At 51.9% G+C, this 14,218-nt stretch overlaps 1 protein-coding gene across 1 annotated transcript; it reads left to right on the forward strand.

Moving 5' to 3' along the window:
• The first annotated feature begins 377 nt into the window (after positions 1-377).
• Positions 378-6,384, forward strand: Med10 (mediator complex subunit 10). Its single transcript, XM_087897021.1, has 4 exons — positions 378-584; positions 2,202-2,285; positions 4,043-4,145; positions 5,882-6,384. The coding sequence occupies exons 1-4, from the start codon at positions 463-465 to the stop codon at positions 5,978-5,980; spliced, it is 408 nt and encodes a 135-aa protein (XP_087753147.1). The 5' UTR covers positions 378-462; the 3' UTR covers positions 5,981-6,384.
• Positions 6,385-14,218: the final 7,834 nt, after the last annotated feature.

The following is a 14,218-nucleotide window of genomic DNA, read 5'->3' on the forward strand; positions in this document are numbered from 1 at the left end:
CGGAGCCATTTCACTGGGCCCAGATTTATGTTTATCTTTTAAAGAAAATTTCTTGTACCTCCCAAGCTTTCGAGATTATGAAAACACCAGGGTCTGCGTGTCTAAATTCCCTCATTCTAGCCTTCTTCTTGCCTTCTCTGGTGAGACTTGGTTTTTCTTCATTGAAGGCACCAGCTAGGAGTTTTCAATCTCTCCCTGTCTTTATTTTCCTATCCCCCGACACACACACCCGCCGCGTTTTCTCCATTTATTCCCCCCCCCCTCCCTCCAGGTAGGATGTTCCCGAGCAGTTTCCCGGCCAAGGACTCCAGCCCCGCCCCGCCCCCGGCGCTAGACCCCGCCCCTGAGGAGACCCCGCCCTCCTCGAGGAAACGGAAGCGGGCGTCCGGAAGCCGGAAGGAGAGACCAGGGCCGAGCTCGAGTCGCTGTGAGCTGCAAACCGAGGGGCGGGCGGTGCCGGCCATGGCGGAGAAGTTCGACCACCTGGAGGAGCATCTGGAGAAGTTCGTGGAGAACATTCGGCAGCTCGGCATCATCGTCAGCGACTTCCAGCCCAGCAGCCAGGCGGGGCTCAGCCAGAAACTGTGAGTGCAGGTGGGACAGGCGTCGGCGCCTCTCTGCGGAACCCCTGCCGCTGACCTGGGGACCCCACTAGGGCCCGTTGGTGTGGTCCGTGAACCGCGCAGGGGCGGCGGCTCCATCCTGACTCCACCGTGGGGAAGCTCCATCCTGACTTTACTGCGGGGGGGGGGCGGGGCGGGGCGGGCGGAGGCTTGCACCCCTGTGACCCTTCGGGGCAGACTGGGACCTCTCCATCCTCACCCATCACCCCTCTTCATACTGCATCGCACTCCAGCCCACGGGAGGGGCACCACTGTTACTCAGTGGGGCAGTCTGGAACCTCTCCACCCTCACCCTCATCACCCCTCAGCCTACTGCATCCCACCCTAGCCCACCGCACCCCATTCCACCGGAAAGGCCGGCACCTCTGTGACCCTACGGGGCAGGCTGGGGCCATTCCGTCCCCACCCCACCACACCTCAGCCCGGCTCCACCCGACCCCACCTCCACCCCATCCCACCGGCGAGGCTGAGTCCACTCCTCTAAGTGAAAGAGTAAGCTCCTCCCGAGAGCCCAGAGCCACCTGCTGCATAGGCCTGGCTGTGGAAGAAGGCACAGAGGATTGATTTTATTTTATTTTTTCTCCCAGCAATATCTTTGTGTTGGTCATGCAGCCTGGTTTTTGGAATGCCGGACAGGGAAACAAAATATTTAAGAGAGGGCCTCACCACCGGATAGGGCAGCGAGCTGGTGGAGAGTGACTCTGGGAGGGGCTGAGGTTCAGTCCAGGAGGGGTGGGTCTACTCAAGCTGGGGCCCACTGCTCCATGCTGCCTGCCCTGAAGCCCCATTCAGACGACATGTGTTCTAGAAAACATTGCTCTTTCTTCACCTCCATCCTGAGTTTAGAAGGAAAATTATTGAGAGTATTAAGTCCAAAGGTGTCCTCAGAATGCGGTGGCAACTGAGGGTTCAGGTGTGAGCGGCACAGCAGCCTGTTAAGGGTGGCAGGGGTCTCCTGACTCCCTCTGAGGCAGCCTCTGCAGCTGTCTTGGTTCAAAGTCAGCATGAGGGAGCAGGGGTAGCAAGCATGTATTCAAGGTTCATCTAGTAGGCCTGGAGAAGAAAGCCACCCCCAGCTGAGACATACCCAGCTCAGCAGAAAGACAAGGCCTGCCTCTAGTGTCTGGACCTGGAAATCTGCTCTGATCCCCCACCTCCCTGGTCCCCGTTCTGGAATGGGAGACTGCTCTGGAAGCCATCCTTACCCACAGTACCCACAGTTGAGTCTGTTAAAGCTGAGGGCAAGGGTGTATCTAAGGCTGAGGTAGGGGTTTACCAGAGTAAAGGGCAGTGATATCTTGCACTCCTCCTCAGGGAGGGCTTTGTGGGATGCAGGCAAACTGGAGCGTTGCCTAGACCCGAGCCTGCTGAGACCGGCTTTGTGGCTGTTCCCAGGGCCCTGTCTTTCTCTTATCTAGTTAGTGTGGCTGTCTCGTACCCCGCTGTCTCCTTGGTTATCTACCCCAGTGTTCCTGACCTTGCCATTTTAACCACCGTGACTTGAAACCCGGGGCCCCTGTTGTGTGTGTTGTGCTGTGCTGTCTGAGCTAACCGCACCCCCCTCTGCTCTTTTCCCAGGAACTTTATTGTTACGGGCTTACAGGACATAGACAAGTGCAGACAGCAGCTGCATGATATCATGGTGCCTCTAGAAGTCTTTGAGTGAGTATAGCTGTGGGCCTGTGAGGGCGGCTCTGAATGTGGGCGTGAGGGCGGCGTGGCCCGGGTGCTGCAGAACTGCCCGTGAGAAAAGCAGACAGGAATGCTTGTCTTCATGGAATGTAGTGAGCAAGTGGGCTTAGAAAAAGGGTTGTGTTGTTGAAAATGGAGTCACATGGAAATGGGAAATTAAAAGCTTGTTAAGTATATAAAAACAGGTTTCTGAGAGAAAGCTTATAATTTATGAATTAAAGAACTGTGGCTTGGTGTGGTGGTGCACAGCCTTGATCCCAGCACATAGTGGGCAGAGGCGGGTAGCTCTCGTGACTTTGAGACCAGTCTGGTCTACAGAGAGTTCCAGGACAGCCAGGGCTACACAGACAAATCCTGTCTTGAAAACAAAATCAAACAAAATAAGAGTTGTGTGTGAGCTGTAATACAAAATAAAAAAATATTCCCACAGACATCTGGAAAACAATTTGGTCTATTCAAGAAGCTTCTGGTGGTGACGTAGAGCTGCGAGGTGGTTCGTCCTTTTGGGAGGAAGAATCCCTCAGTCCTTGTGGCTGTGGCTGGCCATTTATCTTCCAGAGAGTCCTACTATAGACCTGCCACAGTGGCTGGGAGGAGAGGGGCCCGTGAGCTCCAAGAAGCAGGTGCTTCAGCGTATCCCTGAATGGGCTGTGAGCACTGGGAGGAACACAGGCTCCCATGACCTGGCTCGCACACACTGTGATAGGCACATGGGCTGTCCAGAGGAAGGATGAAATAACCTCCCTCTTCAACCCAGTGTTCGCCTTTGTGCATTCCACAGAGGTTGGTTCAACTTCTGGGTCTTAGAAAACGGCAACCACTCCACGCAGTTGCAGAGCCGCTTGCTTCCGTAACACACATGGATGCGCCTTTTCATGCTCTTCTGCTTGAAATGCATTTGCTTAGAAGTCGCCAGAATCTGCTGCTTTCTTTACATTATTACAAAAGCACCAAACTGAAACGCAAATTCTAGAAATTTGATATTTTGGCTGTTTGTCATAAAGGCCAATTTAATGAGTATTAACCTGAATGTAGCTGAATGATTCGGATTTATCCACTGTACAGAACTAGCCAGGTAGTCTGTCCTTGGTAAAATCTGGATATGGTGGTCAGTGGATTTCATGACTTCAGGATATGATGGCATTTTGGCTAAACATGTTAACACTGTCAGGATAGTTATATTGTCTTGCAGTAACTGGAGAGAAACACTGTGTTGCATTATGTCACTGGGGTGTGTATAAGGCAGTATATTGAACACCATGTCCACCAAATGGACATTGAGTGTCCCTGTGACCCCTCCACTCCTCCCCTCACCTTCCCCACACAGCGTGTGAGCAGTCAGGCTCCACGTCACAGGCCTGAGCTGTGCACATTCAGGTGCGTCTATAAACATTCATACGGGCTACCTGAGGACCCGAAGGGCTGAAGCCCGTGTGCATTTGTTTCTTCTTTATGCACATGCGTTGTGAGTGCTGAGTGCTGCACCGATGTAAGGGGATACGTATGGCTTGTGCTGTCTGGGATGCCTCGTGATCATTTCTTGACTCACGGGCTGCTAGAAATAGAGGTGCATGTTTGGGAAAATCTGAGGGCTCAGTTCTTAATGTAAGAGGCTGCTTCCTAGACTGTGAAGGCATACCTACTGGACTTTTTTTTTTTCCCTCGCCTACTTTCCAGAAAAAAGTTAGGTGAGTCAGCTGAGTTGATGGAGATGTTCTTGTTTGCAGATACATCGATCAAGGTCGAAATCCCCAGCTCTACACCAAAGAGTGCCTGGAGAGGGCTCTGGCTAAAAATGAGCAAGTCAAGGGAAAGATCGACACGATGAAGGTAAGACAGAGGCAGTCGTGTCAGCGTGCCCACTGCGGGAGGGCGGCGTGCCAGTGAGTAAGCGTGGCTAACGGACTTTGCTGTTATTCTCCCGTGGGCTGTTTATGACTGCCACACAGTGGGACTTCTAGCATGTGTAATAGTTATTTTGAATGTCACTGAGCCACAGCCCTGTGATAAACAAGGAAACAGATCGACAGCTTACATTTTGTCTGGTGTCCCTGGCCTGCGGAACTTTCAGTGTGGCTTTCCCATTTGACTTCCTTGGGTGACATATTCTGTATCCACCCTGACTGGAGGCCTTTTTTCTGTGCCAGCAGGCTGCAGGTGGAGGGTCCTGGAAGGCTTATGTGGTCTCTAGCATCTGACTTCAGACCCCTAGAAAACTCCTAATACTCCCCACAGAGAGCTTGGCCCCCTTGCCCCGACGAGGGAGCTGTGCCCTGAGTGTGAACTGCAGTTCTCTCTCTCAGGTCACTGAACTGTGGTTCGGATAGCTTGCTTTTCTGTTTGGACCCTCCTGGCCTGGCCTCCAGTGGATGCACTGTGTGGCCTGCAGTGAGAGCTCTGTATGCTTTTGTGTCTTCTGGGCTCCCTGCTAGCCTCCAGGCCCTGTCTTGTTCTGTTGTCGGCCTGGTCATATTCTGTTTGCACAGTTAGCCTTGCTTCCTCTGAGAGGCTCACAGGCCTTCCTGAAAGTTTCTTTCCCCGGGGTGCTGACTGGAGTGCCCATTTTTCTTTCTCTACCCACTGTCCACTCTGCCTGCTAGTTAAGTTCCAGCGTCACACGTCTGCCCCTCTACTGCCCACTATCAGCCAGGCGCACCTGTCTTGGTTTGTGTGCTGTGTGCAGGCCAGTGCAGAGCGTGCCTGATGCTCAAAAGGCTCTGATTGAGTTGCAGGAGTGAGGATGACTTCTGTCAGACCACAGGCCACAGAAGTGGGGCTGGTCCTCTTAGCATTGAGCCCATGCATCATGTCTCCCGTCAGCTTGGGTTGCAGACTTCCTGGACACAGCAGAAATCCTGTCTGTGGACACAGTGACTGCCCTTGGGGCTAAGGCTTCTGGTCCCACCAGCGTCTTTGATTCATCGCCTTGGGCTGCTAGAATGCAGTGCCCACTGCTGGTGCCCATGTGGTTAATCTTTGTGCACCTGTGGCACTGAGTGCCCCTCTCACCTGAGACCTGTGGCAGTCTCAAGGCACACTTTTGCAGTCTGTGTCCCCAGTGGGCACCAGTTAACACTTGTGAGAACTTTTTTCCGTTGTAGTGAAGCAGCGTGTGTCTTCCTGACCTTGTGACCCATAGAGTGGAGGCTGGGAGTGCAGGCACACTGCACAGCTTCTAAGACTGGGATAGAACTAATGTTAGGGCGTGAGTGACGAGAACTGTGGTGTTTGCAGTACACGATGCATTTCCCGTGCTTGAGGAAGCGTCAGGAGGTGTTTGCACACATGCGTGACCTCAGTGTGATTCCAGTGAGTAACTGCTTCATTGTGTGTTAGCTCAGCGGAAGTTACCTCTTCTGTGAGGGAGCACCTGGCTGGAGGAAAGGAGTCGTCTTAAAACCTAGTCCCCTTCCAGAGCGCTTGTCCCTGGAACACCTTAACTGCAGACACTCCAGTGATCCAGCTGCATTCCTTTGGGTGGCCCACTGGGGACTGTGGGCTCCTTGGAGGGGCCGTGTTGTTTATAACCTGGATTTTTTTTTGACACAGCTATTTTTTGTTTGTAGAAATTTAAAAGCCTGCTGATTCAGGAACTTTCTAAAGTATTTCCAGAAGACATGGCCAAGTACAGGAGCATTCGGGGGGAAGATCACCCCCCCTCCTAAATGTGTGAAGACCCCACACCTTTTAATCGCCGGACTGATCAGTGAGAAGCTGTGCCTGCCAACGCTGCCTTCCAGCCATGTGAACTGGCTTCGCCCCTACCTCCGGCTCCCATCTTCTTGACCTTGTGGGACACGAACTGGAGGAACAGAGCTGTGCCCAGCCGTCCTGCAGCTCTCAGACCTTTGGGTGGTCCCTTCTTTCTTTGGGGATAGCAGGCAGGAAGACAGCCTTGCTGAAATGTGACATGGGATTGGGATCCTACTTGACGTTCTCTTATGTACTCTGTTCTGTTGCAGTATCATGAGACAAAACTGGGTTTTATATTTTGCATTTTCAGATGTGCATAAGAATGCAATTGTTTTCATGAGTTTCAACTAGATAGAATAAAGTTTTACATGGCTCATTCCATGTAATTATTTCTGAGAGCAGCGTATCCTGTGAACAGTCACCTGTTAATTCCCTCAAGCGTATGTTCATAAAACAATGATAATTTTTTTCAGGCATATAGGTAGGAAAAGCTAAATCCAGCTGGGTGCTCCCATTTCCCAGTCTCTCTTACAGGCGTGTGCTAAAGAGCAGACTGCTCACGGTATTGGAAAGTGCTATAGAGCCCTGCTTCTCAGCTGTGGAGTGTGGGTGGGCCCCCTGACCACGGGAGCTGAGGAGGGTCAGGCAGTGAATGCGGCTGCACGTGTAAGCAGGCTGAGAGGCTCTGGATAACTCCTGCTAGCATGCTGGGCCTGCTTGTGGGGAGGATGTGTAACACAGCACCACAGACCAGGTATTTAAAAACAGGAGGTCTGTTTCTCACAGCTGTACAGATACATTTGTTATGGTCATAATAGTATAATCCAGCCCCTAGGTTTTAACATGACATCTGTAGAGACACCTTTCGTAAGTAAGGTCGTGTTTATAGACCTCAGGTGGACATACTTCTGAGGGACCACTGCTCAGTCCATCCCATGCCCTCTTGGCAGCTTTGGCCATGCAGTGCCTGGCATTGGTGGCCTGTGTCCAGTCTCATTGTTTTGCTGCGTCCGAGGACACAGTCTGCTCACGCCAGTATCTGTCTAATTCTTCCCAGGGCAGGTGGCTCGGGAGTTGAGAGGTTTGGACAGAGGATAGCAAAAATGCAGGTCTGCAAAGAGGCAATATTTTTCTTTTGTTTGCTAGGAGGAAGGAAATACTGTGGTTGGCAGTGATTGTCACAGCCTGAGAATTGAGGATCCTTGCAGACGGCCTTGACACTGTACCTGTGTGAAAACCTCATTACTGCATACAGAAAATGAGGTCACGAGTGAAGGTGCAGCCAGCTTGGTTTGGGCAGCTAGGATTGATCAGAGTGCACTAGGGAGCTTGTGGAGGAGGGATGCAGGGAGCACACTGGCCAAGATGCTCACATTGATACTGTGAAGGACTGAATTCCCTCCTTGGATGGTGAGGTGTGTTCTCCTCACACATATCCCCCCCCCCCCAGTGAATGAATGTCAAAGCTCCACCCACCCCCCCCCCCCCCAAACACCGGTAAGACCTGATATACTGGCTCTATTGTTACTGATTTGAAAACAGTTTCAAAAGCCATACATTGGGTCATTTCTTTTGGTACATGCATGGTAGTAACAGACAGGATGCAGACATGTATGTCATTGTAAACATTTAGGCATGTGGGAGGAGCTGGTGGAATCCAAGGGCCAACTGTAGTCCTTCCCTGGGCCAGGCTGCTGTCTGTGCAGTTCTGTTCACACAGATTGGTCGTTCGACAGGGACAGATTCCTGCTCATGCGCAGTTCCGGCACAGGGCTCACTTATGCTCTGCTCTGGAGTGTAGAAAGGTTGTGATAAACCCAGGCGGGCTGCTGTGTGCATGTGTGGCTGGCAGGGAGGGCTGAGCTTCCTCAGCCGTCCTTGTCTCTCTCCCCTCCATAGTGTCTGCATGGTGTCCTGGAAGCACCTGCTTGCTGCCTGCAGGGGTTTCCCAGCTCAGCAAAATAAAGAGCCTCTCACCCCCTGCAAACAGGCACAGCAGGTGTTCTGTTCCCAGGAGCTGAAGTGGAAACACTTGATTCCCCCAAGTTAACCATGAGTCTGTTGGTGTGCGGTCCCTATGCCAACCTGTGTGGGATTGCCTGAGTGGGCACAGTTTGAGGTCCAGCTTCTCCGTCTTGATGAGATCTTTAAAGCCCATACAGTTGGACCTGGTCTTTACTACTGACCCTAATGCCTCTGCCTGCTGACTTTGGACCTAGTTTTGGCTCCTGGCTTATGAGGCAGATACTCAGCCCTGATAGGGCTTTGAGGAGATTGAGTGTTGCTACCAACTACTCAGAAGCCCCGAGTCTGTCTCACTAACTCTTGTCACGATGACAGAGCCAGTGGCACCCGTCACCCTTTGCCAGGCACTGTAAGAGTCTGGCGGCTGTTACCACATGTAGTCCGTAGGCTACTTTAGAGTTCTCTTTCCTCACAGAGGTAAGCAGAGCCCGGACATGTTTCCAGTTCACCTCAGGGGTGAACTGTAGGCTTGATTTCTCTGTTGCTCAGACAGGCTGAGGTGAAAGGATCACCTCCCTCACTGGACTGGAGGGTGCTGTAGCAGGGGGGAGGGGAGGGCCAGTGAGGGTGTGGCACCATGGAACACTGCCTGCTTGCCAGACTGGGATCGAGGATGGCAACTGTGATCCTATATGAGCCAATGCCACCTTCCGTTCAAGGGGGCTTTAAGTGCTGTCTGCCCTGAACTTGCCAGGGTGTCAGAGGTGGCGTAGAGCTTCAGGGACGTGGCAGGGAGAATGTGCTAGCACATTTGTTCATGAGAATGAACAGCACACATGACAGTTGCAGAACCATGTGCTAGAGGGGCCTCAGAGAACCCCGTTTGGCCCCGAGCTCCAGGTCCTGGTCCGATTCCCAGTTCTGTTCAGGTCTATAAGGAGCAGCTAGAGAAAGAACTTCAGAAGTAATTGAGTTCAACAGTCATGAGTATGTGTGTACTCAAGCTTGCTTTCTGTTGGCATTTACATATGTGTTCACTTGAGTATATATGCTCAGCAGCTCTCTCTGGAAATGTACATATGTATATACTCATAAAGACACGCATAAACTCAGGTTATTTACATATGATGAATATGATCATGGATGTTCACTTTCATATGGATGTATATGGACACAGAAACATGTTCATGTATGTTTGTAATCTTACTCTGTTGACATGTACAGATACATATGTATATGAACATGTTCAAATACTTGCTTTCATGTATATATGCACACATAAGCATGTGTGGATGTATTCATGACCCTACTCTGTTAACTTGTGTATGTATGCATATTCATGAACATACATGCGCAGTAGGATTTTTTCATTGGGACCAGTGGCTCCCCAATGTCACTGAGACTTCTTTTTAACTCTGAAAGCTCAGCCGATAGCTTAGGCTTGTTTCTAAAGAGCTCTTATAACTTAAACTAATTCATTTCTATAAATTTGCTTTCAACCTCATGGCTTTATTGCCTTATCTCTGTATTGTCCATCCTGCTTACTCTGTGTCTCCTGGCGTCTCTGCCTTCTTCCCAGCATCCTCTCTGCCCCTAAAATCCTGCCTAGCTGTTGGCCATTCAGCTTTTTATTAACCCAACGAGAGTGACATCTTTACAGTGTACAAAAAGATGATTCCACAGCATGCATGTATGTGTCTGCACGCTTCCTCTGTGTGTATGTTTATGTATGTCTAGTGTGTTATGTATGTCTTTGTGGATGGTGGAGACGGCAGAGGATGGTGGATTGGTGTCTGTACTGGGTTGTGCAGTTCCTTCCCTCAAACTCAAGTCCCCCTGAAACCCTGTGACTCTTTGGGAACAGCACCTTTGAATAAACAACTTGTGTTTATAAATGAACATCAGTATTTGTTAAGTCAAATGAGGTCACTCTAGGACAGGGGAGGTCAAATCTAATAACGTACCCCCAGGGGAAGGTGGCACGGATGAGGACAGCACCCACAAGCCAGGTGCTCCAGATTCCAGGAGTGAGGTGCACCAAGGGGGACCCCGGTAGCGCCTTTATAGAGGGTGAGGCCTCCTGGCCCTTGAGGGTACAGCTCTGCCCTCCAGAAGCAAGAAGACGTTCTGTTATTCACCATCATGTGGGGTGTGAAATGTTAGAACAAGGTGGACCATGGCACAAATGCCGTGGCAGAGACTGGAGACTCAGTTCCAACAGGCCTTCCACCACCCGCAGGCCCTGTCCCTCCGGGAGCTGAGGAGCCCTGAGCAGCTGCAGCGCATGCTCTAGTTTTTGGTGATTCTCTGAGCTTCTTGACAAGCTCTGACTTCTTTTATTACACTCTGGTCTTGTGAAAGCTTACCTGGCTTGGCTAGGTGCCTGAGACCTTACCACTTTGATTCCCAGAAAAATGCTCAGTGATGTGGTCCCTTGAGGCCTGCTGAGGGGTTCAACCTGCTAGGTGGGCGTCCTGCTGAGGGGGTCAGCCTGCTGAGTGAGCAGCCTGCTGAGGGGGTCAGCCTGCTGATGGAGGGGTTCAGCCAGCTGGGTGGGCAGCCTGCTGAGGGGGTCAGCCTGCTGAGTGGGCAGCCTGCTGAGGTGGGTGTCCTGCTGAGGTGGGTGTCCTGCTGAGGTGTTCAGCCTGCTGAAGAAGCAGCTCGCCAAGGGAGGAGCCTTGTTGAGGAAGTGGTTCTGCTTGGAGGCCGGTATGAGGTGCTGCAGGCTTCAGTCAGGGTCCTATGCTCCACCTGGGACTGCTTTCAGTGAGAACACCACTCAGAATGGCAGGAGGGAAGACTGAGCCCACTCCTCTCCAAAGCGTTTGCTTGTTCCTGGTGTCTCTAGTGTCAACCATCAGCGACCATCAGCGACAAGGAGACGGAGGGGCCTTTCTGCTCTCTTCACCTTTCTCCGGAGCGGATGCTGGTACTGGCTCAGGGAAATACTGTTGGACATAAACATTTTTTTTTTGCAGACCACACATCCAACCAGCCCACAGGCTGGACACCGCATTGGCTCTGAGAGCTGAGGATGATGCTGTGTGGGTCCCACGGCACCGGACAATGTCAGCCTGAGCTGGTGCACAGGTTATGTAATTTTCCTAACTCGCAGCATGAGCTATAAGGCAAGAAGGAGACAGACTGACCATTAGTGTGATGTGGCTGCAGACAGCCGAGGTCGCAGGGTGTGTGACTGTTGGTTTTTATGACAGAGCTGCAATGACAGTGAGAACAGGAAGGGCGGCAGCCAGTGCCACCGAAGGCGAGAGGCCATCGTGAACACGGACCAAGAAGACAAGGGGCCGCTGATGGAATATTGATTCCTGGTTTTGTTTGCAGAGTTGTCTGGTTCAGAATCGGGGGTCGGCAGAGCAGCGGATTGGTGGGGCCACCGCTGTGAGGATCTCCAGTACTGCCACGTTGCTGATCTTCTCGGGTCTGGCTGCCCCTCTTTGGTTTCCTTTCCTGTGACACACCCTGCTCAGCTCTCTGTCCTCCTGCCCTGTGCGCCCCCTGCCCTGCCCTCCCCTCCATCCCCTGCCCTGTGCGCCCCCTGTCCTCCCCTCCATCCCCTTCCCTGCATGCCCCCTGCCCTGCCCTCCCCTCCATCCCCTTCCCTGCGTGCCCCCTGCTCTGCCCTCCTTCTCTGGCCCCTTGCTCCTGCAGTTCTTGAGGGTTTGTGATGACATCACTTCCTGCAGCCCCTCTTCCTGCCCAGTGGTTAAGGTGGCTGTGTAACACGGGTGGGGCAGGAGGGTGTTTCCAGCCTTGCACCTTGTTTGGGGACAGTAGTCTCCTCATGACTTGAGCAAAGGTTGTTTACAATAGACCCAGGAGCATATCTGTGAAGGTTCCAGATAGCGAGGAGTTTGGTGTGGAGGCTTAAGGAGATAGCTCAGCGGGCACAGTGCAGACGGCAGATACGGGACTCCAGGGCAAGCTGCCTAGCAAGACAGTCTGAGCTTCCAAGCCCATTGTTCAACCTTGTCTCAGTGAATGAAATGGAGAACAGTCGATGAAGACTGCCCATGCCAAGCCCAACCTCTGTACAACCAGGCATCCATGTGGACGTACAGCTGCACACATGTGCACACACACGTGCACGCTCAACACACATATGCACATGTAAGAAAAGGAAAAGAAATAGAGCAGGTATCAGCACGGGCTTCCGCACCCACTCTGTCCACGCTGCGGCACATAGCTCAGGAACGGCAAGGTCAGAGGTCTTCTGTCCTCCAGGTCTGCTCCTGGTGGCCAGAGTAGACGGGCTTTGGCCAGCCACTGCCCTTCCTGGCTGCCTTAACCTTTACTCCTGCCCACCACAGCCCTAAGTCAGGGGCACAGATGCTGGCCCATGCAAGGTACAGTCAGACAGTAAGGTACAGTCAGACAGTAAGGTACAGTCAGATGGTAAGCAGGCGGGGTGTCCTCCCTGGGCTTCTGAGTCTGGGAGAGTACCTAGGAGGCAGAACTTTCCTGAGCCCTTGGGCTGGTGGGTGGGGGAGCCTGGAGCTGACCGACAGCGGGCATCACCCACTGTAATGGTGGGCTCCTGTGGGCCTAACCGTCCAGAGACGCACCTGGTAAAGACCCCCCTCTTTTCTTCAGCCGTTGCTGTCTGTTCCCACGTTGCTGTGTTTTTGGTATCCTCCTCCTTTCTTCGTGATGGGCTCTGTGGCCCCACACCATCTCTTGCCTACTCTCTTGGCTATTTTTCCTATGCTCCCTTTTCTCCCCACCTTTTCTTTTGAGGATTCTGGCCCTTGCTAGTGCCTTTTCCAGTGGCTGCCTCAGCACTAAGTGCGGAGGGAGACGGATCCTCCCACCCTCCCTTCTCACTCTATTGCTCCACCCTCCAATCCCCTTTACTCCCCCCTGGAGTACTGGGGGAGACATATATCTTAAGGTGACCCTCAGGCCACTAGTTAGTGCGGTGCTGTTGATTAATCCGTGAGTATGCAGGTTGGAGTGTCAGCGTCCCATAGGGACATTAACACAGCATCCTCCAATTTCATCCAAAGCAGCAGCTGGGGCCCAGAGTCGACTGACTGACAATCCCAAGGCACAAAGCAAGACACGAGATGACTTCCACCATTGTTGGACTGCTTTCGGTTGGGAATATGAGTGAAAAATCGAAGGCCACCGTTCCGATGTGCGGCGAACCCTGCTGTGAAGCTAATTGTGTTGCAGAGGCAAATGGTGACTGGCCGTTCTCGTCACTCTTATTAATAACCATTTATTAGCTGTCTGTGGTGAGCAGCCAAGGTCTGAGTCAGCACAGAGAGCTGAGCCTCCCATTTATCCAGCACGGTTTCCAGGGCATCGATTTAAGCCTGTTTTTTATTGTTCCTCTTGTTGAGTTAAGTAGACCTGTGTTTGTACAAATGCTATTTATACACCAGGCAGAAACAGATTGTGTCTGCTCTGCATGCGAAGGACATTCGGGGTGCAGAGCTCTGGACCCCAGACTCATTCCTCCGTTACTGCTTATGCGTCTGTGAGACCAGCGATGCTGTAAGTATACATCCAGGTTTATGTTCATAAAAATCCAGAAAGAATGGTCTCATGCACCCCAGTTGGCACATCCTTTTCCACTTCAGATGTCCTGTGAATCTTTCCTTCTAGAAAAAAGAAGACAGACAAACTCGTGGCCAGCCAGCCAGCCAGACTCTTATTTTTCCTTTCAGAGCCTCTGACTTTGCAGTGGCAAACAATGCTGAGGGTCCTGTCTTCCTTCCTCCCTCCCTCCCTCCTGTTTTCCCTCCCTCCCTCCCTTCTTCCCTCCCTCCCTCCCTCCCTTTCTTTCTCTCTTGCTAAATTTATATAACATTTTTTAAAATGATTTTTAATTAATTAATTATTTATTTATTTTTAAAAAAAGTTTATTAAATTATAAAAGTTTCCATTTCTGCCCCTCCTCCCAACACCCTCCCACTCCCCCCACTCCCTCTCCTCCTCCCTCTCCATCCCTAAGAGCAGTCAGGGTTTCCTGCCCTGTGGGAAGTTCAAGTTCCTCCCCCCTCCCTCCAGGTCCAGGAAGGTGAGGATCCAAACAGACCAGGATCCCAGAAATCCAGTATATGCAGAGGAAACAAGTCCCAGTGTCATTGTCAATGGCTTTTCAGAAAGACCCCGAGCCAGCCACATTCAGAGAATCTGGTTGGATCACGTGCTCATTCAGTCCCAGTCCAATTGGCCTTGGTGAACTCTCATTAGATCAGTCCCCTTGTATCAGTGGGTGA

The sequence above is a fragment of the Myodes glareolus genome, chromosome 15, assembly GCF_982192425.1.
Source record: "Myodes glareolus chromosome 15, mMyoGla1.1, whole genome shotgun sequence".
Taxonomy (NCBI): domain Eukaryota; kingdom Metazoa; phylum Chordata; class Mammalia; order Rodentia; family Cricetidae; genus Myodes; species Myodes glareolus.